This window comes from Protomyctophum parallelum (assembly GCF_964188405.1).
Source record: "Protomyctophum parallelum genome assembly, chromosome: 14".
In the NCBI taxonomy this organism is placed as follows: Eukaryota; Metazoa; Chordata; class Actinopteri; order Myctophiformes; family Myctophidae; genus Protomyctophum; species Protomyctophum parallelum.
In genome coordinates this window covers 26,222,161-26,249,246 of record NC_139709.1, presented here as the reverse complement: position 1 = coordinate 26,249,246, position 27,086 = coordinate 26,222,161, and the positions used below count along the sequence as shown (strand labels likewise).

Below are 27,086 nucleotides of genomic sequence, written 5' to 3'. Positions count from 1 at the left end.
AGTGGCATTTCTTCCTATAGTGGGAATATGCATGCACGGCTTGGATATCCGATATGCAAACTCACAGCACAAGACACTGAACTTGCAGATCTGCCTTTTTTGCCATCCAAATGCATTATATGGTTAAATGGGCCCTTATGCAGAAATTAACTAGAAAAAGTGCCCTTCTGGTCTCCACCAGGAGGATAGGAGAGTGTTTGATGTTTGGCAAAATGTTTAGGAGTAATTTAAACATGTTTGTTTGGTTGTGTGTGTGTGTGTGTGTGTGTGTGTGTGTGTGTGTGTGTGTGTGTGTGTGTGTGTGTGTGTGTGTGTGTGTGTGTGTGTGTGTGCATGCGCGTGGGACACGGAACCAAAGTTCCAGCCAGGGTGATTTCTACACGGACATGCATTTTGTGAACACTATCCGGGAAGTGCACCCTTCAGCTTTGTTGTGGCAGTGAAAGTAAATAATTTTCGAGGCTAATGTTGTGTTTTGACAGAAAAACACGTTTTCTTGGATGACAAAGTGTGATCGAATTTAAGTCGATCCGCATCCTTATAGTGTTTGTTCGGATCGCCGAGAGAACACAATCTGGACAATGGTAAGAAGCGCTAACACCTTAAAAGGCTAATGTACTCCGTCACAACACGAGCCTTTCGCTCGAGAAAAATGACGTATTTTCAGCTTTAAAACTGATCATCGACACGACCCCCTTCGACGCCGTTTTCTGTCGAAAATGTGGCATTTTGATCGTCTTCTTGTCAAGGGGGTCGCACAAGGGGTACAAATTGTGTCGTATAGGCCCCTGTTCTGCTTGTTTGGTGTTTTGTTGTATCTTTTATTTGGTGTTTTTACCTGTTATTATGTCCTCATGTATTCACCCAGTGACAATAGTGATGTGGTGAATAGAATGTCTTGGTTTGTTAACTTTTAATGGCTGTACTAGCTAGTACGAACTACGAATACAAAGTAAATGCAAGCGAAGCAAGATGAGTTAGTGCTGCTGAGTTACTGTTAAGTTAGTCAGTAGGACTTCTCGTTAGGAACGAGTGCAAACTCGGTATGCCTACATCTATAGTAACTAATTTTACATACACCTTAATTGAAACTATAGCAGTATGCATGCTGTAAGTTATTTTCATTTTTGGACATTCTCATTCTCAATGTCATTGTTTACTTAAAAAAAACATGACACCATTAATTTTGTAGTTTTATACCGATGCAATTGGTTGTTGCCCTGTCCAGTCAGTGGTATAAGTCTATAGCCAATAAACCTTCCAATATTGCACCTGTATGAACAGCTTGAACTGCTTCTTTGTATGTATCTGTCAAGATTTAGTTTAATAAAAATTCACCTTAGACAAATATGGGTGCAAGCACAACAAGCACTTCCAAACTTAAACACATTATCATAAAAATAAATTAATATATATCACTGTCTTTATTGCCAAAAGGTTGCTCATAAGTCATAACGGTATGGTGGATGTTTATGAACGAAAACAACATCGCATGGATGTACCTGGAACGTATCCTCAGTGATGTATCCCAAGGTCATCAAGGTTTCGGGTCTCGCAGCAACATACCCCTCACTCAGGTGACTGATCGAGGGTAGCTACTGGGACGTAAGTCAGGGCTTGATCACCTGATCAAGCCCCGACTTACGTCCCAGTAGCTGCCCTCGATCAGTCCTCTGGGGACTCTGTGGGTTGACTGACTCCTGTCCAGGCACCTCCTACGTCTCACAAGGTCCACTCCTGCTCTCACCAGGTCCAGGACTTGTGCGTTGCACCAGATTCCTAGCACCAGACACTTAATTCTGGAGTGGATGTTTATTAAACAAAGACTTGACAGGAACACAGAGGGTAGCCAAAGCTATATTGCAATATTGCTGAGTAGGACTTTTCTGTTTTGCAAATGTGCTATGATATCAAGGGAGGGAATTGCAACTGGATGCAGATAGCATCTACAGAAGTTGCTTGGTCGACATTTGCTTAAAAAGGCAATATCATCAAATCAATATCAAAATAATCCCTATATTTTCAGCCAATGTTTTATTCTCTCATTTTCTATGTGAAGCTGGAAAAAAAGGAAAACAACATGCACATCCCCAACCCAAATTTGAGCTGAGAGACAAACAGTAAGCAAGGACAAATAAATAAACACTTGCACACTAAGGGCTCCAGTGTGAAGAGCCAAAAAAAGCTTGACAACGCTCAAGAGCTTTGAGCTTAAAACGTCACTGCTTTTTTGTGGTGCAATAAAGCATCTGTTGCATTGGAGCCCTCATTTTGCAAGTGTTTATTTGTCCTTGCTGAATGTGAAGCTGGAAAAAGCTTTTGTGATATTGAGGAAATGCAGCAGATTTTTTTGGGGAAAGCTTTCAAATAATCTAATCTAAGAAGTAGAAGTAGTAAAATAAGAAGTCTGCACCCAGAATCTGTTACTGTTAGATCAGTTAGATGTTAAAGGAGTTCAGGGTTTAGGGCATCTTCTAACACCAACATTTTATTTATGCTTGTAAGGGCGCTTTCACACCCAAAGTTCGCTTAGAATGTCCGGATCAAGGACCAAGGACCAAATATTTGCATTTTGATTTTGGTCCGTTTGGTGTTCACACTGGACTTTGTAAAGCATACCAAATATGTAAACAAATGACACGTGGACATGTTAAGCGAACCAAATGGTGAGGGGAAAAAGAACATGAGGGGAAATCACTGTCTACATATTTTGGGGCAACCTTCAGTCATACAGAGAGAGAAGAGAACAGCAACATGACAGCAACAACTTGCTATTGCATTCATTCATATTAATTATTTTATTAGCCAAATAAGAGCAACAGATGAACAGAGGAGCAGGTGTTTGAACAATAATGTGCTTGCTGCTGATGCATACAATTCACGGAGACGTATAGCCTACAACAAGGTATCCCCGATAAAATGGACTTTTCTTCCATGTGTGCACCGTAACCCGATTAGATATATATTTCTGCGCATCAAATCAACGGGCATTTCCATGTCATCTTATGGTTTAAACTTGAAGGTGGTCAGTTAGTATTGAGCTTCAAGTCAGAACAGCTCCGCTGCAGCTAATTGAGTTGACCTAGTTTTACGTCTTTTGCTATAGTGATGTAATCAATTTATCATTTGGGACCACCTGTGTATAGCCTATTTAACATTAAATATTTCTCTGTCTCTGCGTCTCTCCCATATATATCGGGTCTCTCCCCCTCATGTACACACACACACACACACACACACACACACACACACACACACACACACACACACACACACACACACACACACACTATCAAGTCAAGGGTTGCCTTTAGTCTTAAAGAAAGAGAATAATGACTGTGCTGGCATTATATAGCCTACTGTATAGCCTAGGCTACAAGTCAAGCATTATAGCCTAGGCAATACTATTTTGATCAACTCACATCAATAATACCGGGTGAAAGAAATATGTCACATATTGTACAATAGCCTATGAAGTTAATATAGGCTATATTTAATGGTTTGCACTGCAATGACATGACAATGATCTGAGAAATGAATGAAAATCTATTGTGCCGTCGCCCCGGATCGCACACAAATTGCCAAGACCACTGACATTTTACTTAGGCATATCTCGCTCATTTCCAAGACTGTATTGTCTTCCAATCTAACAATATAGTCACATTACGCACAGAGGCTGCATGCGTCTTCCTGTGCTGTCATTACGAGAGAGAGAGAGAGAGCGCATAGATAGGCTATATTAAAGGCCTGTAGATATAATTGCTTGCATGCGCTGAGAGAGAGAGAGATGTGCTCCAAATTTACCATACCGTACATACCATTCCTTGTACATCTGTACAACTTGTAGGCTACATCTGTTATTTTTGCGCATGTGAACCACGCTGCCATTACATTTGCGCTGCGCAGTGCGCCTCGACATATATGCGTCTACTATTAAAATCAGACTGTCAGCTGTCATATCAATAGTGATCCCCGTAAAAAATACATGCTTTTACAACTAATTATTAATGCAGCCTCACAACTGCCGACGGCTATTTTGGCTATCGTCCTGTAGCCTATTATTCCTCTATAAAGTCCGAATGCATTCACACCATTAACAAACCGCACCGTGGTTCGTTTGGAAGTAGCCCTGATACATGACTGCCATGACGATTATCATGACAGTCATTACGTAACATACATAACTGCACCCTGTTTTTTGCACTCGCTACATTTACAAAGAATCCGTATATATAAACATTCGGATTACAAATATAAAGTACTCACTTTTTATCCCACGGGTGTTAGTTAGTTGCTGCTTCAGCGATTAGAATTGCTGCATCCCGCGTTGTTTAATAAAAAGCTTTTTTCAAACGGGGTTCGTTTGGGAAATCCACACCGGGAGCGCACTCGCCTATTAGTCTGTATTGGCAGGGCGGTCAGCGTACCTATATCGAACACACCGAGTGCCACCCTCCTCCCGACCGATAGGGGCGCGTAGTTGAAAGCCAATGGCAAAATAACAGCTCGGATAAAAATGCTTTTTATTAAACAACGTGGGATGCAGCAATTCTAATCGCTGGAGCAGCAACTAACTGTGTGTACTTGTGAGTACTTTATATTTGTAATCCGAATGTTTATATATACGGATTCTTTGTAAATGTAGCGAGCGCAAAAAACAGGGTGCAGTTACGCCTTGACTCGTATGAATACGATAGTCAAGAACCAGGGCTAGTTTGGAAGCGAACCGAGTCCGGCCTTTTTTAGCGGACCATGGTTCGTTTCTTTGATCCGCACCAGAGTTCGGATGCACGTTCACACCAACCGAACCAAAGGGGTGAAGGACCATGGTTCGTTTTAAACGAACCAAACATGTCCGGTGTGAAAGCGCAAGTTGTAACACCCCATCAGAAGTTTTAAGAATTAAGGAGACACTCCTGGGGCGGGAGTGGCTCAGGGGTAGAGTAGCCGGTAGAGCAGCCGGATTGATTAAATAGTTTATTAGACAGAGGGCTGTATTTTGCGTGTCTTAAGTACCAGGTCTTATTCCCTAACTTGAGTAAACTAAAGACCTGGAGGCGTGATCAATGCTCTTTGGCCACTCAGAATAGCCAAATGGCATTGATCACGCCTCCAGGTCTTTAGTTTACTCAAGTTAGGGAATAAGACCTGGTACTTAAGACACGCAAAATACAGCCCATTATGTATAAACGGCAACAGAGTCAAACACTCAGACATGAACAATAACAACAGAAATCAATATCGTATAGGTAAAAAACAACAAATCCATGACAACAAAGTAAAAAATTAAAACACTGTATATACAATGAGGGAAATCATGATAATTTCCTCTCCCTTGGGCCTGCTGAAAGGTGGATTTCAGGCCCGTTTTAAAAGATGCAAGTGATTTGGATTTTTTGAGGGAGGGGGTCAGGGCATTCCAGAGCAAGACTCTGAACCCCTACTAATTGCTCCTGATGTGCAGGTTGGTGCCTTGCATGGCTTCCTCCACCATCGGTGGGTGAATGTCACCCAATCTATGTAAAGCGCTTTGGATAAAAGTACTATATAAATAAATGCACCATTTACCAATCAGTGGTGCCTAACTGTGATGTGTTCCATTATCTACCAGTTATCTAGGCTGCATGGGCCCCTGATAGCCACTTGAACGTCAGGGGTTATTCCAAGAAGACCTGTCCTTTCACCTCTCCCTATTGGCCCCCTATGGAGGACTAAGGAGACACCGCTTCACTCCCAAGACTTCAGAAAGTGGACTCGGTGGAGAGGAGGAAGCTGCCATGTCGTCCAACAGAAACCAGAACCCACATGGTCTGAAACAGATCGGCCTGGACCAGATCTGGGATGACCTGAGGGCAGGAATACAGCAGGTCTGTCGTCATCATTTTGTGTCTCTCTGTAGCTTAACGGCTGCCTGGTTAACATCTTGGTTTGGTTCCTACCATCCCTCATATCCTAGTTTGGATTCTAATCTTGACATTGTGCTCATTAAAATAAATAAATGCTTGATAAAATGTTTGTAATGGATTACGATCTGTCTGAAGTTCAATACCTTTCAATTGTTATTCAGTGTTGTGTTTTTTTAACTAGGTCTACACCAGACAAAGCATGGCCAAGTCACGATACATGGAACTGTACACGTATCCTTTATCCACGCCTGACAAGAAAAGACAAAGTGAGAGAGACTGTGTTTTAGAGACACTGTTTGTGTTGATTATGTGGCCTCAATGTAATATGTATTAAAGCCAACAAAGGTGCTAGAAAATTCTGTTTCACGCAATAGAGTTTGTGCCGCACCTAGACTAGTGGGCTCACTAGAATCTTGGGAAGTGTTTTCAGCACATTATGTGGGAACCCATTTTAGATGTTAACCCATTTTGGACTGAGGCTGAAAAACGTCAAATATTTATATAGCAGCATCAATGTTTGAATACTGTACAGAACCCCAAGAGGGGTTCCCGTCCAGAAGGGTTCGAACACCAAAAGGGGTTCCTGCCCAGAATGGGAGGAGTTCAGGAGTTTGAATATGACCAATGTAGTAAGGTAATCAGAAAAATTGTATTTTTCAAATTGATTACATATGGACTAAAAGAGAGAAAGTTTAGAAAAGGTTTTAGCTGATATTTAAATCCTTATTGCCATAATGTTTGGTTGTTTGGCCCTGACTGCATCCTCCCCTAGACATGTATATAACTATTGTACGAGTGTTCACCAGTCAAACCAGGCACGTGGGGCTGGACCCCCATCTTCCAACAAGCCTTCTAAAAAATCAACCACTCCTGGAGGAGCCCAGTTTGTTGGATTGGAGCTCTACAAGAGGCTCAAGGAGTTTCTCAAGACCTACCTTATCAACCTCCTCAAGGTAGAATAGTGATTGCTTCCTTATTCCAACATTGTTACTTTGGGTCATTCTAGGTAGAGCTACAATTGCACTGAAGCATCTTATGTTTAAAAGATTGCTATGGATGCACATTGTCAAAAAATCTTTCTCATATGCTCTGGGTAATGTGTTACTAGTTGCCCATTAAACCTGTGTGATTAACAATATAAAAATGTAATTTGATATATTTTGCTATCAACTACAAGCATGCAGTGTTTTAAATGATAATATTGCCTATTGTGTTGGCAAACTTTGACTACCGGTATGTGCCAATTTGGTTGGATATCTTCCTAGAACGTACTGGAGAAATGTCTATCTTCTCCTTTCACTTTCTTTTTCCCCCAAATGATTTCAACATATTCCTTCTCTCCTCCCCTCTTCTATCTCCATCTCAACATCCATTTACTTCTCTTCTCCTCTATTGCTGCTAATCCTTCATCTTCTCATCTCCCCCCCCCCCCCCTCTGGTCAGGATGGGGAGGACTTGATGGACGAGGGGGTGTTGAAATTCTACACACAGCAGTGGGAGGACTACCGTTTCTCCAGTAAGGTGCTGAATGGGATCTGTGCCTACCTCAACCGCCACTGGGTTCGACGAGAGTGTGACGAAGGCCGCAAGGGCATCTATGAAATTTACTCAGTGAGACTCATTTCTGACATTTCATTTAAAGACTGAGATTGAATGCTGAAATTATTTTTCAATTCATAAAGCTCAAGATCCCCTTTAAGACCTGTAAAGTTCTTCAGAAATACAAAGACTGAGATAGTGGACAGTCCAGCATTTTGCTGTGATCTTGACAACTGATTTCTCTCATCGCAGCTTGCTCTTGTGACGTGGAGAGAATGCCTTTTTAGACCTTTGAATAAACAGGTAAGGCCATTAACCAAATCACTGTATTGGCTGTTGTTGCTTACACAGAGAAATTACGTTGTTAAAGTCAGTAAAATATGTTATAATACCATTGTTATTTTCTGTTTTGTGTGCTTAAGTCCAGTTTGTGTTGTTTTGTGTGCAGATTATTTGTGCATTGTTTGTTGCTTTAATACAGTTAAACAGTTCTTGCATTTTTCATTCAGGTAACCAATGCTGTTCTGAACCTGATCGAGAAAGAACGTAATGGAGAGCCCATCAACACCAGACTAATCAGCGGGGTGGTCCAGTCTTATGGTAGGTTATTAGCTATAGTAGTTAGCTTCTGGGGTATTCTTTCGCTCTACACTTGCCTTTGTCCTTCGCTTTTATCCATTTGAAATATTTGGAGCAGTGGGTGCTATTAATACAGCGAGTGTGGAGCAGTTAAGTATCTTGCTCAGGGACACTTCGACAGTTTGACACATTGACTGGGCGTACCGGGGAAGGGGGGGGGTCACCCTTTCTCAAAGTGGTTTGGCTTAGAACCAGTGCTTTGGATTAATTAGTGTGGTTGCCCAAAGGGCAACCAGACTCTAGTAATTGTAACACTTTATTCCGTATTATTATTAGTGTGGTTGCCCTAAGGGCAACCATACTATTGCTTTTCTACCCTTTTATTGTGGGCTCGCCACAGCGAGCACACACTAGTTATTGCCAGTCTATATTTATTCTGCTTCTTCTTTATTCCACCCTTTTTTTGGCACCTAACTACTTCCACATACTTTACACTAGAAATTTAGTTAAAACTTCAAACTGTTCAGCTCTTTGCAGTGATGTGTGCTTGTATTTTTATTTTCACAAAGTTTTATACTTTTTATACTTTTTAACTTTTTTTTACATTTTTTATAATGAGAGTCGATGGAAGAAAGGTCCCATTTTTCACAGTTAACTTTTTTGAGCTCTTATTACTCCGTCATACTTTCACTTTGAAACTTCATTTAAACTTTATAATGTTCATCTATCTTTGAACTTTCATTGGTGAAAAAGTTGTTTTGAAAAGGTTTATACTTTTTAAAATATTTAACTTTATTTATATTTCTTCCTCCCATAGACAATGTATGGGATTTTATCTCTAAATCAACCTCACTTTTGCAGCCTCATTACTCTGGCATACTTTGTCGTATAAACGTGATTTAAACTTTAGAAAGCTCACACGACTCGTAGGTCTTGTAGGTCTGCTATTTGTGCAATTAGGCTAGACACGCAAGCGCACGCACGCATGCTAAACTTAACTGAAAGGATAAATTCAACATTATCACTAAAATTATTTAACACTAAAATTTTATCGGTCGGCCTCATGGTTGCGCTATACAAAATTATTTTTTCCATGGATTCCTTGGGTCATGACGCATCTCCCCATATAGGCCACGCCCATTTCCGTCATGATAGATTTTCCGCCATTTAGAATTTTGTCCTCCTACAGATTTTGTCCAAATCTCACAGAAATCGGCACACATGATCTCTGGACCTATCCGATTAAAACACCAACTGCAGAATTTTGGTAGTGCGTATCGTTCGGCCGTAATCGTCTTCCGAAGTTAGAAGGGGCCTATATCACAAAAAATGCCATAAATCACGAACGGAATGTCCAATCCATCCCAAATTTGAATCACATGTCCGGGATGGTTCAATCAACCAAGTTCTAAAAGCAATTTTGGGGGTTAAATCCCCTCCGAATTACTTACACATGATCTAAGGTGTGACTTGAAATTATAATTGGCTGGCAATATTAGTGGGAGGGGCATATGTAAGCCACTGCGGCAACCACACTCTGCAATTTTTTTAATTTGCGAATTTTCTAGTTCATTATGTATATGTATGATGCTGTCTGTAATTCTATTGCATTTTTGGTGGGGTACCAACGCTGTCTCTCTCATGTATCTAGTGGAGTTGGGTCTAAATGAGGACGATGCATTTGCCAAAGGCCCTACACTGTCGGTGTACAAGGAGTTCTTTGAGATACAGTTCCTCGCAGACACAGAGCGCTTCTACACCAGAGAGAGCACAGAATTCCTCCTGCAAAACCCTGTTACTGAGTACATGAAGAAGGTGAGTGATGAAAAAGCACTGTGTGGTCTTGCTTAGTCAGACCTTTGGCACAGGGAAACTGTTGCGCCTTTCTTTGTCCTTTGTTCCAGGTTTACTGCAGGTGTGGTGGTAGAAAACTGGCAGAAAAAGACTTGTTCGCTGCATGAAAAATTAAGGATACTCCTTAGACTGAGACTGAGAAGAAAATACAATTTATTTTATTTTGATATCACAGACAAACAAGTTGCTCTTAGAGCATCCTATCAGCTCAGCTCAGGTGCTGGGAGTTACTATGCAATGGTGGGGCGTGGACATCACAGAAAGATAAATATGAGTTTAATCAGACCGTTTCCCACATAAGTTCATATCAGATGCATCTTAATCTGTGCATCCCTTCTCCCTCTCCTCTTCTACTACCAGGCGGAAGGCCGCCTCCTAGAAGAGCAGCGGCGTGTTCAGGTCTACCTCCATGAGTCCACCCAGGATGAACTGGCCAGGAAGTGTGAGCAGGTCCTCATAGAGAAACACCTAGAGATCTTCCATACTGAGTTCCAGAATTTACTTGACGCCGACAAGAATGAAGGTAGGTAGGGGGTGGAGGAATGGATTAATAATAACTAATAACAAATAAAGTAGTATGAAGCAAACAATGTAATGGGATGTTGAGAATTGAGATGTAAGCATAAGCAACAGTTTTGGGGGAAAATCTTTTCATTTGTTTAATCATGTCAATTGGTGCTTTAACTGTGTAACACACAATTTGAGTGTAGATTACAGTTGACAAGTTGTTATTCGATTCTTTATCCTTTTTATTGTCAAATGGTGCACTGGTGCTATCAAATGTGAAGGTTATACCATAAGTGTCCAAGTAATGGAAAAGTATGAAATAAGAATGTAAAGACTCTTGCTCACTCTCTCCTTCCCTTATCTTTTATTTTTCTTTCTCTGTTTTCCAACCCTCCTTCAGACCTGGGACGCATGTATAACTTGGTTTCTCGGATCACCGATGGTCTTGGGGAACTGAAGAAGCTGCTAGAAACGCATATCTACAATCAGGGGCTGGCTGCAATCGAGAAGTGTGGTGACTCCGCTCTCAATGTAAGGTCAACTAAGTGTATCTGATTCAATTGCTTTTCCCATTAGTGATTGGACCCATTCTAACATGATTTCATCTTTGGAATCATGTCTTCTCCTTCAGGACCCTAAGATGTACGTCCAGACTATCCTCGATGTCCACAAGAAATACAATGCCTTAGTCATGTCAGCGTTTAACAACGATGCTGGCTTCGTAGCTGCACTTGATAAGGTTAGACTGCTCATGGTTGCTCTTTGCTGCTCTCACAGTAGTGAAATAAGTGATGTCGTATTGTCGTATGACTTGGAACTTTTAAAGTCTCCAGTAATCATCAGATCTGATGACGACCAACTTAGCCTAAGTTCGGCCAACTTTGCCTAATATCTTTACATTAAAACCTTAACTCCATTGGACCCTCAAAATGTCTGCTAAAGCAACTAACTCCACCATCTCTCCCCCTCTCATGGAAGTAATTGACAATATATAAAGTTATATATATAACACCAACTTTGATGAGGCTGTATTATAAGGTTTTCTTGACTTCCTGAAAAATGAACATTTTGGAGTTATGAGGTTTCCTCCCGACAGCAGAGATATATAAAATCGAGCGAGTATCACACCTTGTTTTGCTATTTTCTGGATGTCTATGTGGAGACATTGCCATAACCTTGTGTGTGCCTATATCATGAAACACAATTCTTTCAGACTAGCGTTATAGCTGCATTCTTGTCTGTGACTCAGGCCTGCGGTCGTTTCATCAACAATAACGCTGTGACCAAGATGGTTCAGTCATCCAGTAAATCACCTGAGCTGCTGGCCAGATACTGTGATTCCCTGCTCAAGAAGAGGTAGGTTGGTCCTTATAAATCTATACTGTATTCTGGATACTCTGCACAAACAGGGATACTGTATATTGTGCTTTTGAGCATCAGGCGATGCCAATTGTCAACCAGTGGATTTCCTACCTGAACACAGGGTCTAATTTATCGTTAGAAGAGTACCACCTCCCAGTCTCACCTCCACCACTGCAGAGTTAGTTATAAAACACTCTACTGTGGGGCATTCGCTGGCCAAGTGGTCCAGGCACATGCCACATGCTTTGGCCTGACAGCGTGTCGTGTGTTCGAGTCCCGTTCATGACGACCTTTGCTGCATGTCTCTCCCCTTCTCTCTCTCCCTCTTTCCTGTCCATCTTCACTTGATACTATCAATAAAGGCAGAAAAGCCAAAAACACATCTTTAATTTAAAAATATATATACTCTACTGTACAGATTGGTCAAAATGTCATTTTATATATCGTCTTCTCAGCTCTAAAAATCCAGAAGAGGCTGAACTGGAAGACACACTCAACCAAGTGGTGAGTTCCTGGGTACCTGATCAATGATACGAATTATGAATAACGGCCGGTCTCTAATACAGGCCAGGAAAAGAAAACAGGTGGTCTGTAGTAATATAAAAGTGCTACAGCGTGGCTATGTTTATTATGATACCCAGATAACATACATTAATTTTCCACAACATGGTAAAGAGTGAACAATATGCCTCCCAGATGGAAATTTTGATGGGAATACAAAGGGAAGGTTTTGCCGTATTCCGAGCAGAATTCAGCAGAGAAAGCTGCAAAGTACTTGGACATTGATCTAAAAAGAAAAAATATACCACCTGTAATTCACTTTGTTTATATTAATTGTTCTAATATTAATATATAGTATATGGAAGGCAACAGATCATTTTTTTGTTATTATTTTGTTTGCAGCTGTGTTGCTTTTAATCACATCAAAACCATCAATTCAACGGACTGGGGTACATATTTGTTCTGATCTCATCCCACGGACAGATGGTGGTGTTCAAGTACATAGAAGATAAAGATGTCTTCCAGAAGTTCTATGCTAAAATGCTTGCCAAGAGACTAGTTCACCAGAACAGCGCTAGTGATGATGCCGAGGCTAGTATGATCTCCAAACTCAAGGTACATCCTCTTGTGAATTGTACAATCTCTGCAACTAGTGAAATAATTGCCCATTTTGTTCTCATAGTTGCCGAAACATTGTAACTATATCGGTAGCTACAATTTATGCTTCCATGTACTTTATCTGTCCCACAGCAAGCATGTGGCTTTGAGTACACGTCTAAACTGCAGCGCATGTTCCAGGACATAGGAGTGAGCAAAGACCTCAATGAACAATTCAAGAAGCACCTCGTCAACTCAGAGCCTTTAGACTGTAAGCAGCCCTGCTTCTCATGATTCTATATCACTTAAATTACACGCAGCCAGTCCATGCATTGCTAAAAGGGCAAACGTAAATTTCATTTGTGTCACACATTTCATTTAGAACCAAACATGTTGCCTGATACAGGGAAGAAAATGTAAAGAAAGCAATTTATAGAACAGAAAACATGCTCACTTCACTATGCACATTGTAAATGTGCATTCATATGGATGTGTGTGTGTGTTTGGGGCGGGGGATATGGGGGGGCAACTGCACCTAGGATGTGAAGTTAACACAAGAAACATTCCTTCCTCAGCCTCTCTTCATATCTATTTTGATTTCTCTTTACATGGGTGATGTAGTGGACTTCAGTATCCAGGTGTTGAGTTCAGGTTCTTGGCCGTTCCAGCAGTCCTGTACGTTCGCTCTCCCCTCAGAGGTATGGCACATGCTTTATGCCAGTTCACACTAGTCTCAGTGTGTTTTTCACTGGTAAAGCCTGGTTAAATAAAATAAATGCTTATATTATCATTATTATTTGTAGTAGTAGTAGTAGTATGGTTATTATTATTTAAATATTTGGTTTCATTTGTACACTGAGTTAAATCAACACTTTTACTGTGTACTATGAAGGGCATACAACTTGTGTATGCAAAATGTGTTCATAGATGTCCTACTTAACATGTTGGAGAAGTTAGGTGGCATACAGTATATGCACCACTTTACCTTTTTGACCCTTCCTTTCTTGCACCAAACATTTCGTCTCTTTCTGCCATCAGTTAGAACGAAGCTACCAGCGTTTCACAGCCTTTTATGCCAGTAGACACAGTGGACGCAAACTAACCTGGCTCTATCACCTCTCCAAAGGAGAGTTGGTCACCAACTGCTTCAAGAACAGATACACACTGCAGGTATTTCTCATAAACCTACACACACACAACACAAGGGTACATCCATCTGCTACACTAAATTACTACTCTTAGTACACTTGTGCTTGGGAGTCACATTATTTCTTTATATCATATCATTATATCACTACTGAGAATCTTTTAAGAAAATAATTCCACATTTTGACAAAATATGTAGTTTGTGCCTTTAACAATGGTGCCTTTGCTGGTTTGCTCAAGTGGGTTGCTACACTTAAATAAATATTCCTGCAATTAATTGTAACTAGAGTGGTGCCCGTTGGCCACTGGCCTACTTGGAACGATGCAAGTTGTAAATGAATTCCCCACCCAGTTATTATGTCTGTGTCCCATATATGGAGTTCTTTGTCAGGCATGCCTAAATCTATGCAGATGTCAGAACATAATTGTGATGTCAGAACAGGCCAGCTCCATATATGGAGATCTAGGGGAAATGGGCCCTGTCCAGAGCCTGGGCAGAGGCCTTTTGTGGCGGTGCTGGACAACCGTGGGTCAGACCAACTCAAGGCTGGGCACTGCACACCCTGTGGTGGTGTGAAACGTGTGTGTCGAATTTGAAGTCGTTGGGGCAAATGGTTCTTTAGTTACGTGGAATACGTACACACATACACACTAACTAAGGTGCATTTATATATAGATAGATGGATGTAATATTCTTCAACACTATTTGTTGATACTGTTTTGATGATGCTGGTGGAAAAGATATGGCTTGATATCTTGTTTATTTGACTAACTTGTCCTATGTCTTGTCTTTTTAGGCGTCTACATTCCAGATGGCCATCTTATTACAGTACAACAGTGAGGATATCTACTCTGTCCAACAGCTCACAGACAGTACGCAGATCAAAATTGTAAGTATCTGTATATACACAGATTACACACACATGCACGTACAAACCAAAATATTTTTGGTTGTTTACACTGTAATCAGCAGAATGAACGAAGAAGAGAAGATCATTAATAGAGACCTTGAGACAGAGAAATATTTATCAATGTAATCAAATACTCATGTAATGAATACATTGACATAGCACTAACTAATTTAGTGTTGCCTCCGCTGGTTTACAATTAAATTCACCTTTTGGATACCCCTATCGGTAGCACTTTACAATAATGACCCGTTATAAAGCATTTATAAACGTTTATAAGCAGTTTGTAGACTATTAACAAATCATTAACAACCTGTTTATTTACATTTGTAAATGATTACTAAAACCTTTATAACAAATTTACAAATAATTTATAAGGTATTAGTAAGTAGTAAAACTATTCATGAATAAGCCATGTATAATACATCTGTAAATTATTATTAAATCATTTGTAACTGATGTTATATAATATATACAAGCTATTTGTATATTTGGGAAATGTGTTTGTTCATGTTTAACATATACTTTGTAAAACATTCCTAAAATATCTATAAATCCTTAGTACATGTTATTAAGTGGAGGAGGACAGTCATACTCGGATACGAGTGACCGCCGATGATGATGAAAGTGACGACAGTTCATCATTTACAACTGTCTGTTAATGTTTGTTCATGTTTAACATATGCTTTGTGAAACATTCCTAAAACATAATATAAATCCTTAGTACATGTTATTAAGGTGCCTATAGTAAAGTGACAACAGTTCATCATTTACAACTGTCTGTTAATGTTTGTTCATGTTTAACATATGCTTTGTAAAACATTCCTAAAATATCTATAAATCCTTAGTACATGTTATTAAGGTGCCTATAGTAAAGTGACGACAGTTCATAATTTACAACTGTCTGTTAATGTGTTTGTTCATGTTTAACCCTACATCATTTTATGTTGAAGATGTTGTGTTGCATTGTGGGTAATCCTCAGTACAGAGGAACTCCATACCGAGGGTAAGATGGTCTCCTGTTTGCTCAGGCACAAACAAATTAATTACAAACATCTAAGCTTCATATAAGTGGCCAGATATGCACTCATGTTTACATAGTGTTATTCAGTAACATTTGTTTTTGTATGACATGGTATCATATGACATTGTTTATTTAATTGTTTGAAAATCGGTTAGCATGTTAGCTAGCTGTGTAGCCTGTGTTACATGAGAATTCACTGACACTCCATGTAAGTGAATTCTCAAAAACAAATGTTACTGAATAACACTATGTAAACATGAGTGCATATCTGGCCACTTATATGAAGCATATATGTTTGTAATTAATTTGTTTGTGCCTGAGCAAACAGGAGACCATCTTACCCTCAGTATGGAGTTCCTCTGTACTGAGGATTACCCACAATGCAACACAACATCTTCAACATAACATTATGTAGGGTTCATAATTTACAACTGTCTGTTAATGTTTGTTCATGTTTAACCCTACATAATTTTATGTTGAAGATGTTGTGTTGCATTGTGGGTAATCCTCAGTACAGAGGAACTCCATACTGAGGGTAAGATGGTCTCCTGTTTGCTCAGGCACAAACAAATTAATTACAAACATCTATGCTTCATATAAGTGGCCAGATATGCACTCATGTTTACATAGTGTTATTCAGTAACATTTGTTTTTGAGAATTCACTTACATGGAGTGTCAGTGAATTCTCATGTAAAACAGGCTACACAGCACAGCTAACAGCTTGCTAACATGCTAACCGTTTTTCAAACAATTAAATAAACAATCTCATATGATACCATGTCATACAAAAACGAATGTTACTGAATAACACTATGTAAACATGAGTGCATATCTGGCCACTTATATGAAGCTTAGATGTTTGTAATTAATTTGTTTGTGCCTGAGCAAACAGGAGACCATCTTACCCTCAGTATGGAGTTCCTCTGTACTGAGGATTACCCACAATGCAACACAACATCTTCAACATAAAATGATGTAGGGTTAAACATGAACAAACACATTAACAGACAGTTGTAAATTATGAACTGTCGTCACTTTACTATAGGCACCTTAATAACATGTACTAAGGATTTATAGATATTTTAGGAATGTTTTAAAAAGCATATGTTAAACATGAACAAACATTAACAGACAGTTGTAGATGATGAACTGTCGTCACTTTACTATAGGCACCTTAATAACATGTACTAAGGATTTATATAATTATGTTTTAGGAATGTTTTACAAAGCATATGTTAAACATGAACAACAACAAACAAACATTAACAGACAGTTGTAAATGATGAACTGTCGTCACTGTCATCATCATCGGCGGTCACTCGTATCCGAGTATGACTGTCCTCCTCCACTTAATAACATGTACTAAGGATTTATAGATATTTTAGGAATGTTTTACAAAGTATGTTAAACATGTAATATACAAATAGCTTGTATATATTATATAACATCAGTTACAAATGATTTAATAATCATTTACAGATGTATTATACTTGGCTTATTCATGAATAGTTTTACTACTTACTAATACCTTATAAATTATTTGTAAATTTGTTATAAAGGTTTTAGTAATCATTTACAAATGTAAACAAACAGGTTGTTAATGATTTGTTAATAGTCTACAAACGGCTTATAAACGTTTATAAATGGTTTATAATGGGGTCATTACAAATTATTTAATAATCATTTACAGATGTATATAAATGGCTTATTAATAAATAGTTTACTACTTACTAATACCTTATAAATGATTTGTAACCATAGTTATAACGGTTTTAGTAATCATTTATGAATGTCAACAAACAGGTTGTTAATGATTTGTTAATAGTCTACAAACTGCTTATAAACGTTTATAAATGCTTTATAACGGGTCATTATTGTAAAGTGCTACCAAACATTTTGTATAAAACATAATCAGTACCTTTTAATGCATCATCACCTCAAATTCTTTGCACATTGGTGCATTTCTTTTTAGGAAGTACATATTGATGTATTTTCTTATGCTTTCAGGACATCTTGGTGCAAGTCTTACAAATCCTGTTGAAGTCTAAATTACTGGTAAGTTCACAGCCAGTTGGCTAAAATAATAAAGGCTATAGAGGCTTCTCAGGCGGGCTCTGTACCCATTCAGCTATGGCCATTTTAATAGACTTCTGTATGGCTTTAGTAATTCTTGGATATGTTTTCATGTTCAGTGGTCATTTTAGTTGAATGGACATATATTTAGTCAAAGCAAGTAGATGATGTCTCGAATGTCTGAACTGAACAAATTTTACCATTGTGTTATAAATGGGAATGAAGGAATAGCCACCACACAATAAATCACATGGTTTATTTACCTCTGACGGACAAGGGACACGTTTGGGCCTGATGGGCCTTCCTCAGCGTTGTTGAGCCTTGCCCCTATAAGACTATTCATCTAATTTGGAGTGTTGCAGGTTTTCTGCTTTTGGTGATTCTTTCTCTTAATTGTGTTATAAACCACCTTGATTACATGACTTCATACAACTGAACATGAATAACTATATATCTTTAATATTCCACATGTTTTGTACACGTACAGGTGCTTGAGGATGAAAATGCCAACATAGATGAGGCAGAGTTCAAACCAGACACTCTCATCAAACTGTTCCTGGGTTACAAGAAGTAAGTCCTTCATGAACTCGTGCATGGTTAGGATTCTTGTTGTTTTCAATTATTATTGTTAGTACATGAGTTGACAGTAGGGCTTAATGTTTTATTGGGAACAACAATACTTGCACCATTAGCTTTTTGTACTCAAATGTTTATGAATAAATACACAATAGAAAATAAATGTGTGGGTTCAATAAAGTCTACCAAATTAGGAATGTCCCGAGCTGATATCGAATATTGGAATTGGACCCGATCATTGTTTACTATGATGTATGGGCTCTATCTATGTCATCTGAGGGTGAGGGTTCTGCACTATGTAATTTTCCTCTTCTACACCGGATTTGAACCTGGTTTCCTATGCAAGGGGTGATAACATTTTACCATTGTGCCTGCCTGGTTGCTCAGGAACTTGACCATCAGGTCAAAATTAAAGTCAGATCCTGTGTCTAGGGTTAGGGTTAGATCCTGTTTAGGGTTAACTAGGATCCTGGTTGATAAATATTTCTCATACCGTTTGTGAATTGCGTATCACTGCTTCACATAACTATATTTGGAGTTGGATCAACTCAGTTCTAATGTACGCATTGGATCAGGGGCCTTAACCAGTAGGATCTCAATGTCCCTGCTGTGCTGATGTCATCCCTACTCTCTGCACTGTTTCTCTCCCAGTAAGAAACTGCGGGTGAACATCAATGTGCCAATGAAGACTGAGCAAAAGCAGGAACAGGAAACGACTCATAAGAACATTGAGGAGGACAGGAAGTTGCTAATACAGGTACAGTCTTGCCACCTTCAAGGTCTGTTAACAGTATTTACTGAAGTCTCAAGTCAAGTTTTTCCAACCACTCAGCCTATACAAAGTGCATTTAGGATACATAATGTTCTGATATGTTAAATTTTAGGTTCAGGTCCTGATCTCACGATCAGCACAAACTTGGGTTACTAACTAACTACTAACTGCTCGTTATGATAAACTCGGAAACTTCGGAAACTTAACTTTGGTCGATTATTTGACTTATTTCTCCCCTTAATTTATACCAATTGGTATTGTATTTAAATTGTTTTTATCTTTGTTTAGTCACCTTTACAGCGAGGTATAGCTTGTAAGGATCGAGCATTCCTGGAATGAGCAACACCGCTAAATATGTGGCTAGCGCCTCCAAAATAGTTGTCAAAATGGCAAATAGTTGGTATTCACCCTTCCTTTGAGTTGCTTAGTGGATTGGATAATTGCACTCTCCCACAGTAATAAGGAAGAAAACAACACACATTGGCCATTTTTACACTTCCGTCTGTTTATTAGCCCTTGGCTTTATACGGAGTGACAGGACAGAATATATATATTTACATATGCAACATATACTATATAGATTATATATAATTATAAAACAACAAGTACTGTATGTGATGCTTGTGCAACTGAAATGTGAATGAGTACTGCAGCCGAGTGTTTAGTCCTGTATTAATGGTCGATTTTATACTCTTCTTTTGTTGGAGTTGTCTCACAACAGCTCACGATGGAGAGCGAGTTGTAGCATCAAGACGGGGGAGCGGAGAACGCACGTGGCATCTCTTTTCTCCCCGGAAAAGCGATGAGGGACCGGTAAAACAAACAGACAGACAGAAACAGACAGCTAGTCAAAGGGCAACCTCTTGACGCCGCAACACAAAACGACTGGCTCGTATCACCGTTAGCACGGTGAACCGGAGTGTTTTTATCCTTGGCTTCAAAAAAACCCTAGGTCGAAAAATCACAGAAGTCAGGGCGACAAGGAAGGCAACCCACTAGAGTGAGGGGCTAGCAGGATAGCTACTCAGAGCGAGCTATACACTTCCACGGTAAACACAGAGCTCTCACCACTCTGCAGCCCACTCAGATCAATCGCAGAGGAAAGAAAGAGGAAGTGAAAGTGACGTGCGGGGGAAAAGTGGCCCCGGCTCGCTCGCACGTCACTTCCTGTGTAATAGCACGGGAATAATAAGTCCGCTCTGTGGCTCAGCCTAGCAGAGGAACTGTCATATATTGGAGTGATCCAATATAGCACTACATAACACAAAACAAGTGTGAATACCAACCATTTGCCATTTTTGCAAATGTTTTGGAGGCACTAGACACAAGTTTAGCTGTGTTGCTCATTCCAAGAATGCCCGGTCCTTACAAGCTATACCTTGTTGTAAAGATGACTAATCAACAATAAAATACAATACCAAGTTCCAAGCTTCACAATAAAGAATCGAGCACTGAGAGAAGATATAAAAACTTAAATTTCAGAATAGTGTACCCCAGGTGGAAACTAAATTCTAATTTAGACCAGTGGTAACTATTTCATTTTTGCAGACATACAAAATTAGTGATCAATAATTGTACCAGAAATACATAATAAACTCACATTTTTAAAATGATACTAGAATATAAGTTATTAAAAAAGAAACACAGGCATTAAATGTGGCCATATTTGTGATTTCAATAATTTCTTATCAGTACAGTTAGTGCTTCCATTGCATGTTACATAACATGAGCAAAGGGCCATTTAGGTGCAGAGGTAAGTGGGTGTGTGTCATATGGTTGTTATAGAGATTGCTTGCTCCTGAGGACACTCTGGAGCAGCATGTTACTTGAGGTCAGGAGATCAAGTTCTACAAGTTCTACCTTGGTAAGGTAGCTTCGATAGTTGTTGTGATGTCACGCATGACAATGAAAAAAGTAAGATAAGCCATCATGTACATTGTACGTATATGAAGACTGATTAGATAAGGATAAAGAGCATGCCAGGATTTAAAGGAATGCACTGTCACAAGGTAACTAGTTCATGCAAGGACTAATACCGCTGCAGAAGGAGGAGAGGACACTGGAGCAGCACAGACATTTTAAGTATTTTTTATTAGGTGCTAGTATAGAAAACGACTAACGTTTCGACCTATGGGGTCTTCATTAGAGTCATAAAGGTGGCAGCATTTAGGGAAGACTTTAAATACAGGGTCGGTGGATCAGAGGTGAACAAGCTTCTAATCTAAATGGAGATTGTGGACGCCCAGGCTGTGGATCAAGGGTCTCCACGGATTATGATTGTGAAGTGTTATTATAATTGTATATTGTTACACCAACATCCAACGTCCAACATCTGCAAACGCGCTAGACAACGTCTTGGAGCACTGCGTAAACTGGCCAACAAGCTTGATGCTGAAGGCAGAGCCAACATCTATAAAACCCATGTCAGGAGCATTATGGAGTACTCTTGCCGAATACCAAACGAGTAACCCCTTTACCAACTCGCCCTGGGCATACAGCCGGCAAAACTGCACAGCCTGGTATTCCTAATGTAACCTAAGTAAATTATGCTTAAACGGTTAAACCTACCCTTAACATCAGTAAAACTATGCCTAAACCTAACCCTATACCTAAACTCAATGCCTCTCAGACCTAGCCTGGTTAATAAACCAGACTAATATCACACGGACCGCGGGATATTGGTCTGGGGAGGCTCAGCTTGGATTTCATTTCCAGGGGGGGCGGGTTGAAACATTTTCTCTTTGACGCAATTGGTCAGAGCTACTGTCAGTCAAAGGTCTCAAGCATTGAAAGTCACTGTACCAAAGCCCGCCCATATTGCATACCGTGTCCCGATTGGCCGCCCCATTTCTCTGGTGTAGGAAATGGGCGTACAATTGAGCCTCTCCAGACCGTAATCCGCCGGCAGGCAAATTTCTTTTTGCCAACGGCTGATTCGGTCTGGTTTATTAACCAGGCTATCTCAGACCACTCTTAAGCCCTAACCACAACAAGGGTCAAGACGGTTTTAGCGTTGTACCTGCGGTGTGATATGTCTTGTTGGACGTTGACCCTAGTGATTCAACGCATGGAATTCAATGGCCCAAACCACACCAAAGGGTCGAGACGGTTTTAGCGTTAACTCCTTGCAACCGTTTGGACCCAAAGAGTTGCTTGGTGACCCTTTGGTGTGGTTAGGGCTTTTTTATTTTACTTCCCAAAGCTTAACAAACCCTCGCAGACAAAACTAGAAAAAGTGCCCCTCGGGGCACGGGTCTCCACCAGGGCAGGTCAGGTTGTGGCCTCCTGGTGGCGCTATAATAGGCCAATGTGAAAAGGGTGCCATTTGTTTTTATGCCTTTGATGGCAATTGGATGATTTTTTGAGGCATTTTGTTAAAAACTTCACCTGTTGCGTGAAAGATTTTACATAAATTGCACGCTGCGTTCATGATTTGAGGCTTTTTGTTCAAAACGGCCAGTCCTGCAAACTTTGAAAACCAATGTTAGCCAATTAGGATCGAATATGAAATATCGGACAGATCTGGTGGAGACAATTATCCCTAACAATTGAGTGTATGTATTGATCGAGCCTGTCAGAAATTGTAAAAGTAAATATGATGCTCATGGTGTATATGGTAGTGATAGATCTTGGCTACTCCATTGGAATAAGAAGTGCCAGTGGGCTTGAAAAGCGACCAGGAAGTGAGCAGATTTTAGGCAAGCACCAGAGAAAACCATGAGAATTACATCACTGTTTCACTTTGGCTATGGTCATCCCCCATCAATGCCCATGCCTTCCTGTCATTCTTGACTAAAATTACCTCGGTTGCTACTTGCTATACCTAAAAAGGTTGTTGATAATTTTCAACTATTGTGTTTCCTAATTAATTTTGTTCATTCAACAGGGCCTTAGAAACTGTGTGAATCTCACCTCACCCTCTCTTTTCCTCTGTCCCTCTGACTTTCTATGTGCTGGCTATCCTCTTTCACTAATATCTATATTCCTTTTCCTCCCTCCGTCCAGGCGGCTATTGTTCGGATTATGAAGATGAGGAAAGTCTTGAAACATCAACAGCTTCTGGCAGAGGTCCTCAACCAGCTCTCCTCAAGATTTAAACCCAGAGTCCCTGTTATAAAGGTGAGGACCTGTCATTACCTAATTTATCAAGTGACACTCCCGTGCATTCCTATGGGACAACTGCACACAGCGCTCGTTCTATACTTTACTAGCTTTCAAACAGATTGTCGTGAATGAAAAATCCAGGGCGGGGAGAAAAATAGCTTTTTTTCAAAATGGAATAAACAGGAAATTAACATGATCTCTGTGTGACTCATATGTTAGCGAAGAGTGCCATATAGCGGTAAACACCGAAAACACACGTCATTGGCAATGAATGATTGATAATTGAGGACTGTCAGAAATTAATTTGGTTTTAACACGTTTTGGTTCATTCCTTTTTCTGGTGACTTGTTTTACGGCAGAAATGTATCGACATCCTGATCGAGAAGGAATACCTAGAACGAGTGGACGGGGAAAAGGACACCTACAGCTACCTGGCTTAGTCCAGCCACTCCTCTTCATCTTTCCATCTCTGTTCTGTTTTTATTTGCTTTTTCCAGAGGTCATCTCCCGAAGAAGTTTGCGAAAATGATTCCTTTGGACATTTTAGCCGATGATGTCGGGAATGCAAGCACGTAAAATTGTATCAGAAATTTTAAAAAGACACCCACACTTGAAGAGGGCAATTTACAGGACTGTTCTGTTTTCTTATAGGGTTGTACAACCGGCCCTCCCTTGAGAGAACTCGGTGCCGTCATTGACTGTCAGTCATATCTCATTAGAACCACTCAGGATCATCTCTAGATCTCAACATGTTTCAAAAATCTGTAAATAGTACAGACAAAGACATTACCCCTCTATCTTTACCTTGCAAGTCAACATAAAAGAAGAAATATCAATCCTGCAAATCAAAAATATCTTCCTTATTTTGTATCCTGAGTCTACGGGGTTTGCATGCTACTGCCTACATACATTTGAAGCAAGACGTCAATTATTCACTTTATCTCTGCAATGCCTTGGGTATAGTTGAATTAATGACTGTTTTATACTTGAACGCACACGTGTCTTTGCGCCTAAAATAGCCAACAAGCTCACAGTAGAGCAGCTATTTTTGGTGTGATACACAATGCAAAAGAAAGTATAACTCGGCTTTAAGCGTGTGTGGAAGTGACCGAGTGAAAGCCATGTCACAAGTAGAATCATGCGCATCATTGGGTTTAATGGAGGAGAATACTGATGGATTGAAGCAGCATTGCCATAGATTAGCGAGGAAGAAACTGAAATGAACCATGGGTTGAAGCAAAAAGATTACAAGGCACCTGTAAATAAATACTGTGACTGATAAGCAGTATTTGTAATTAATTTGATTACTTTCCAGCAATCTGTTTAACTTCTTGCACACTGGAACCCAACTGGAAATGTCTTTAATTGAATAAAGATCCAAACTTCACCAGACTGACGTCCCGAGAAGGCAGCATTTCAGCATCCTGGTCTGTTAGATCTCATAATACATAAAGTGCGAGATGGTAAAAGACAGAATTGGCACAGCCACAACACATTTGCGTGTACAAATGCAGTCCGATTGCAGAGTGGTGTTAAGCGGTCAACATGTCACAAACCTGAACAGTGAAATGTCCATCCTCCAATATCATGTCTGAGTGACTCTGACACTACAGTCCTCTACTGCATCTACCTCCTAGTGTAAAAGAGGGAAAAGTGTGTATTCTGCTCCGCTACCTGCAGCTAGCAGACAAACATTTGTATAGTGTGATTCACTTTTTTAATGTGTGCTAAATAAAAAGTAAAGGTTTCTGTATGTGCCCTTTTCTTGAATTTATTTTTTTATCATAGGCGCTTGTCAAATGGCAGTATTGTCACACGATAACAATTTATGTATTTAAATGAAAACAAAACTTTAAAGGACCACACGAGTGTTTATGAGTTGTGTCCTTACATCAACCTGTGATTGAGAAATATCGGCCCACTCATTGTTGAAATCTGTTTCTCAAACACCTCATAATCAAACAAAACGTACAGTTATTCAAAGTGAGTGTCACTTTAGTTTGAATAAATAACTGATACTGCTGCGCAAGAGCAGTGTGCAAGACCTTTTGTTCATTTTTATGATTGCTTCAGTTGGGCTGCCATTGCCGTCCATAATGTACTGTAACTCCAAAGGTGATTATTATAATTCAAATGATGCTCCTCATTGACTTGCATTGTACTGTGAAACAGCTCTATAAGTCGTCATTTTAGCATGCAAACTAAGCTCATTCAGACAATATAGAACATCACAAAACCCCTCCCTCCTAACCAAACAGTAGTACACCCTTCCTCACATCCACGCTATTTAAATGCACAAAGCTTTTCAGATTGAGGATCTTTTCTGCTCGAAGGCACTTGCATAATTCAACTGGTATTAGGAGTACAAAAAGAGTGAATAGTGAATAGTTTTTTATTTTGTAAAATACTTTATCATGGATTTCCTTCAGGTGCCAGGTAAGACTGTTCTATTATGTATTATGTTCTACTATGTAAGTTACATAGTAATTGACATACAATGAGTTAAACATTTCTATTAGATTTTGGTATTTTCAACTTTTATTTTTTTAATAAAATGCTATATTTTAACCAATATGTTATGTTAATACAGTAAGTAGCATGTCTGACTACAGGTTGTTCCTCGTTTCATCTGTTAGGATTTCGTTTATTTTACTTAGAAAATGCGCCACTTTGTAACTTCTGTTTTAGTGAGTAGAGGTAAATAAGGTGGAGGACTTTTGGGCGGAAACCCCTTTTGTGTTAGCATTATGACTATGTTATGCTTTAGCTATTGAAAAATAGGTCTGCTATTTTTGAAAAATCGAAGAACGACTGACATAGAAAGCTTTTTCAGAAAACTGTCAGGATGTAGAAGACATTTTTAGACCTGATCTCAGGTCAAAATGGGTTAAGTACTTAGGGTCAACATTCCAGGGAATGTGGGAAAGGGGTGAATAAACAAATGCAAGCAGGTTGTAACAGGTGGAGAAAAGAATGAAGGGGAATGGTGTACAAGACGGTGGTGACCAGCTATGTTGGATGCGGTTCACTTTAATCGTTAGAGACAGTTACACTGATGAAAGGACAGGAAGCAGAGCTGGTGATAGCAGAGACTAAAATGTTGAGGTTCTCTCTGGGAGTCACAAGGATGGATAGGATCTGGAACGATCGAGTTCAGCAGAGGGACGGACAGCGCATGCCAGATGTTTCGGAGATAAAGCCAGAGATGCCAGAACGGAGATGGTTTGAACATGTACAAAGGAGGGATGAGTATATTGGTAGAAGGATGCTAATAGAAATAAATTAACACGGCAGCTGCATGTTACATTCAAAAACAGCGCCTACCATAACTTGGTGACTGAGAAGAGACAGTATGGCGACTGAACAAGATATTAAATGTTACAGATGAAAACATATTTTTGCCATAAACATGAATGACATGACATTAATGATGATAAGGAGAACAACCCGGAGTAAACAGGCAGTAGACTAAGGGTAAAATGATGATATGAAGACTGAAGAGTAAGGTGACAATATGAATGACCTATCTGGAACACGGTCGGGGCTAAAGTTCTGTCTGTGCTGACCAACAGAATATGATGGAGTAGCCAACTTGACATGACATGTAAACAACATATCAGAATTATTAACAGATGCT

General features: G+C 39.7%; 1 protein-coding gene across 1 annotated transcript; it reads left to right on the top strand.

Annotated features, from left to right (window-relative positions):
* The first annotated feature begins 414 nt into the window (after positions 1 to 414).
* LOC310870063 (cullin-1) lies at positions 415 to 25,206 on the top strand. Its single transcript, XM_083781085.1, has 23 exons — positions 415 to 584; positions 5,612 to 5,867; positions 6,088 to 6,137; positions 6,679 to 6,859; positions 7,350 to 7,517; positions 7,698 to 7,748; positions 7,955 to 8,045; positions 9,676 to 9,839; positions 10,239 to 10,401; positions 10,786 to 10,916; positions 11,017 to 11,124; positions 11,635 to 11,741; positions 12,203 to 12,251; positions 12,732 to 12,863; positions 12,999 to 13,116; positions 13,467 to 13,543; positions 13,884 to 14,015; positions 14,789 to 14,881; positions 17,932 to 17,979; positions 18,485 to 18,567; positions 19,225 to 19,330; positions 23,351 to 23,464; positions 23,809 to 25,206. Exons 2-23 carry the CDS (start codon positions 5,778 to 5,780, stop codon positions 23,887 to 23,889), a joined length of 2,337 nt encoding a protein of 778 aa, XP_083637211.1. The 5' UTR covers positions 415 to 584; positions 5,612 to 5,777; the 3' UTR covers positions 23,890 to 25,206.
* The last annotated feature ends 1,880 nt before the right edge of the window (positions 25,207 to 27,086 follow it).

Coding starts and splice junctions, on each gene's coding strand:
- LOC310870063 (XM_083781085.1), top strand. CDS start 5,778: ATGTCGTCCAACAGAAACCAGAACCCACATGGTCTGAAACAGATCGGC. Junction 13,117..13,466: donor CAACTCAGAGCCTTTAGACT/GTAAGCAGCCCT, acceptor TGGGTGATGTAG/TGGACTTCAGTATCCAGGTG. Junction 14,882..17,931: donor ACAGTACGCAGATCAAAATT/GTAAGTATCTGT, acceptor TTATGCTTTCAG/GACATCTTGGTGCAAGTCTT.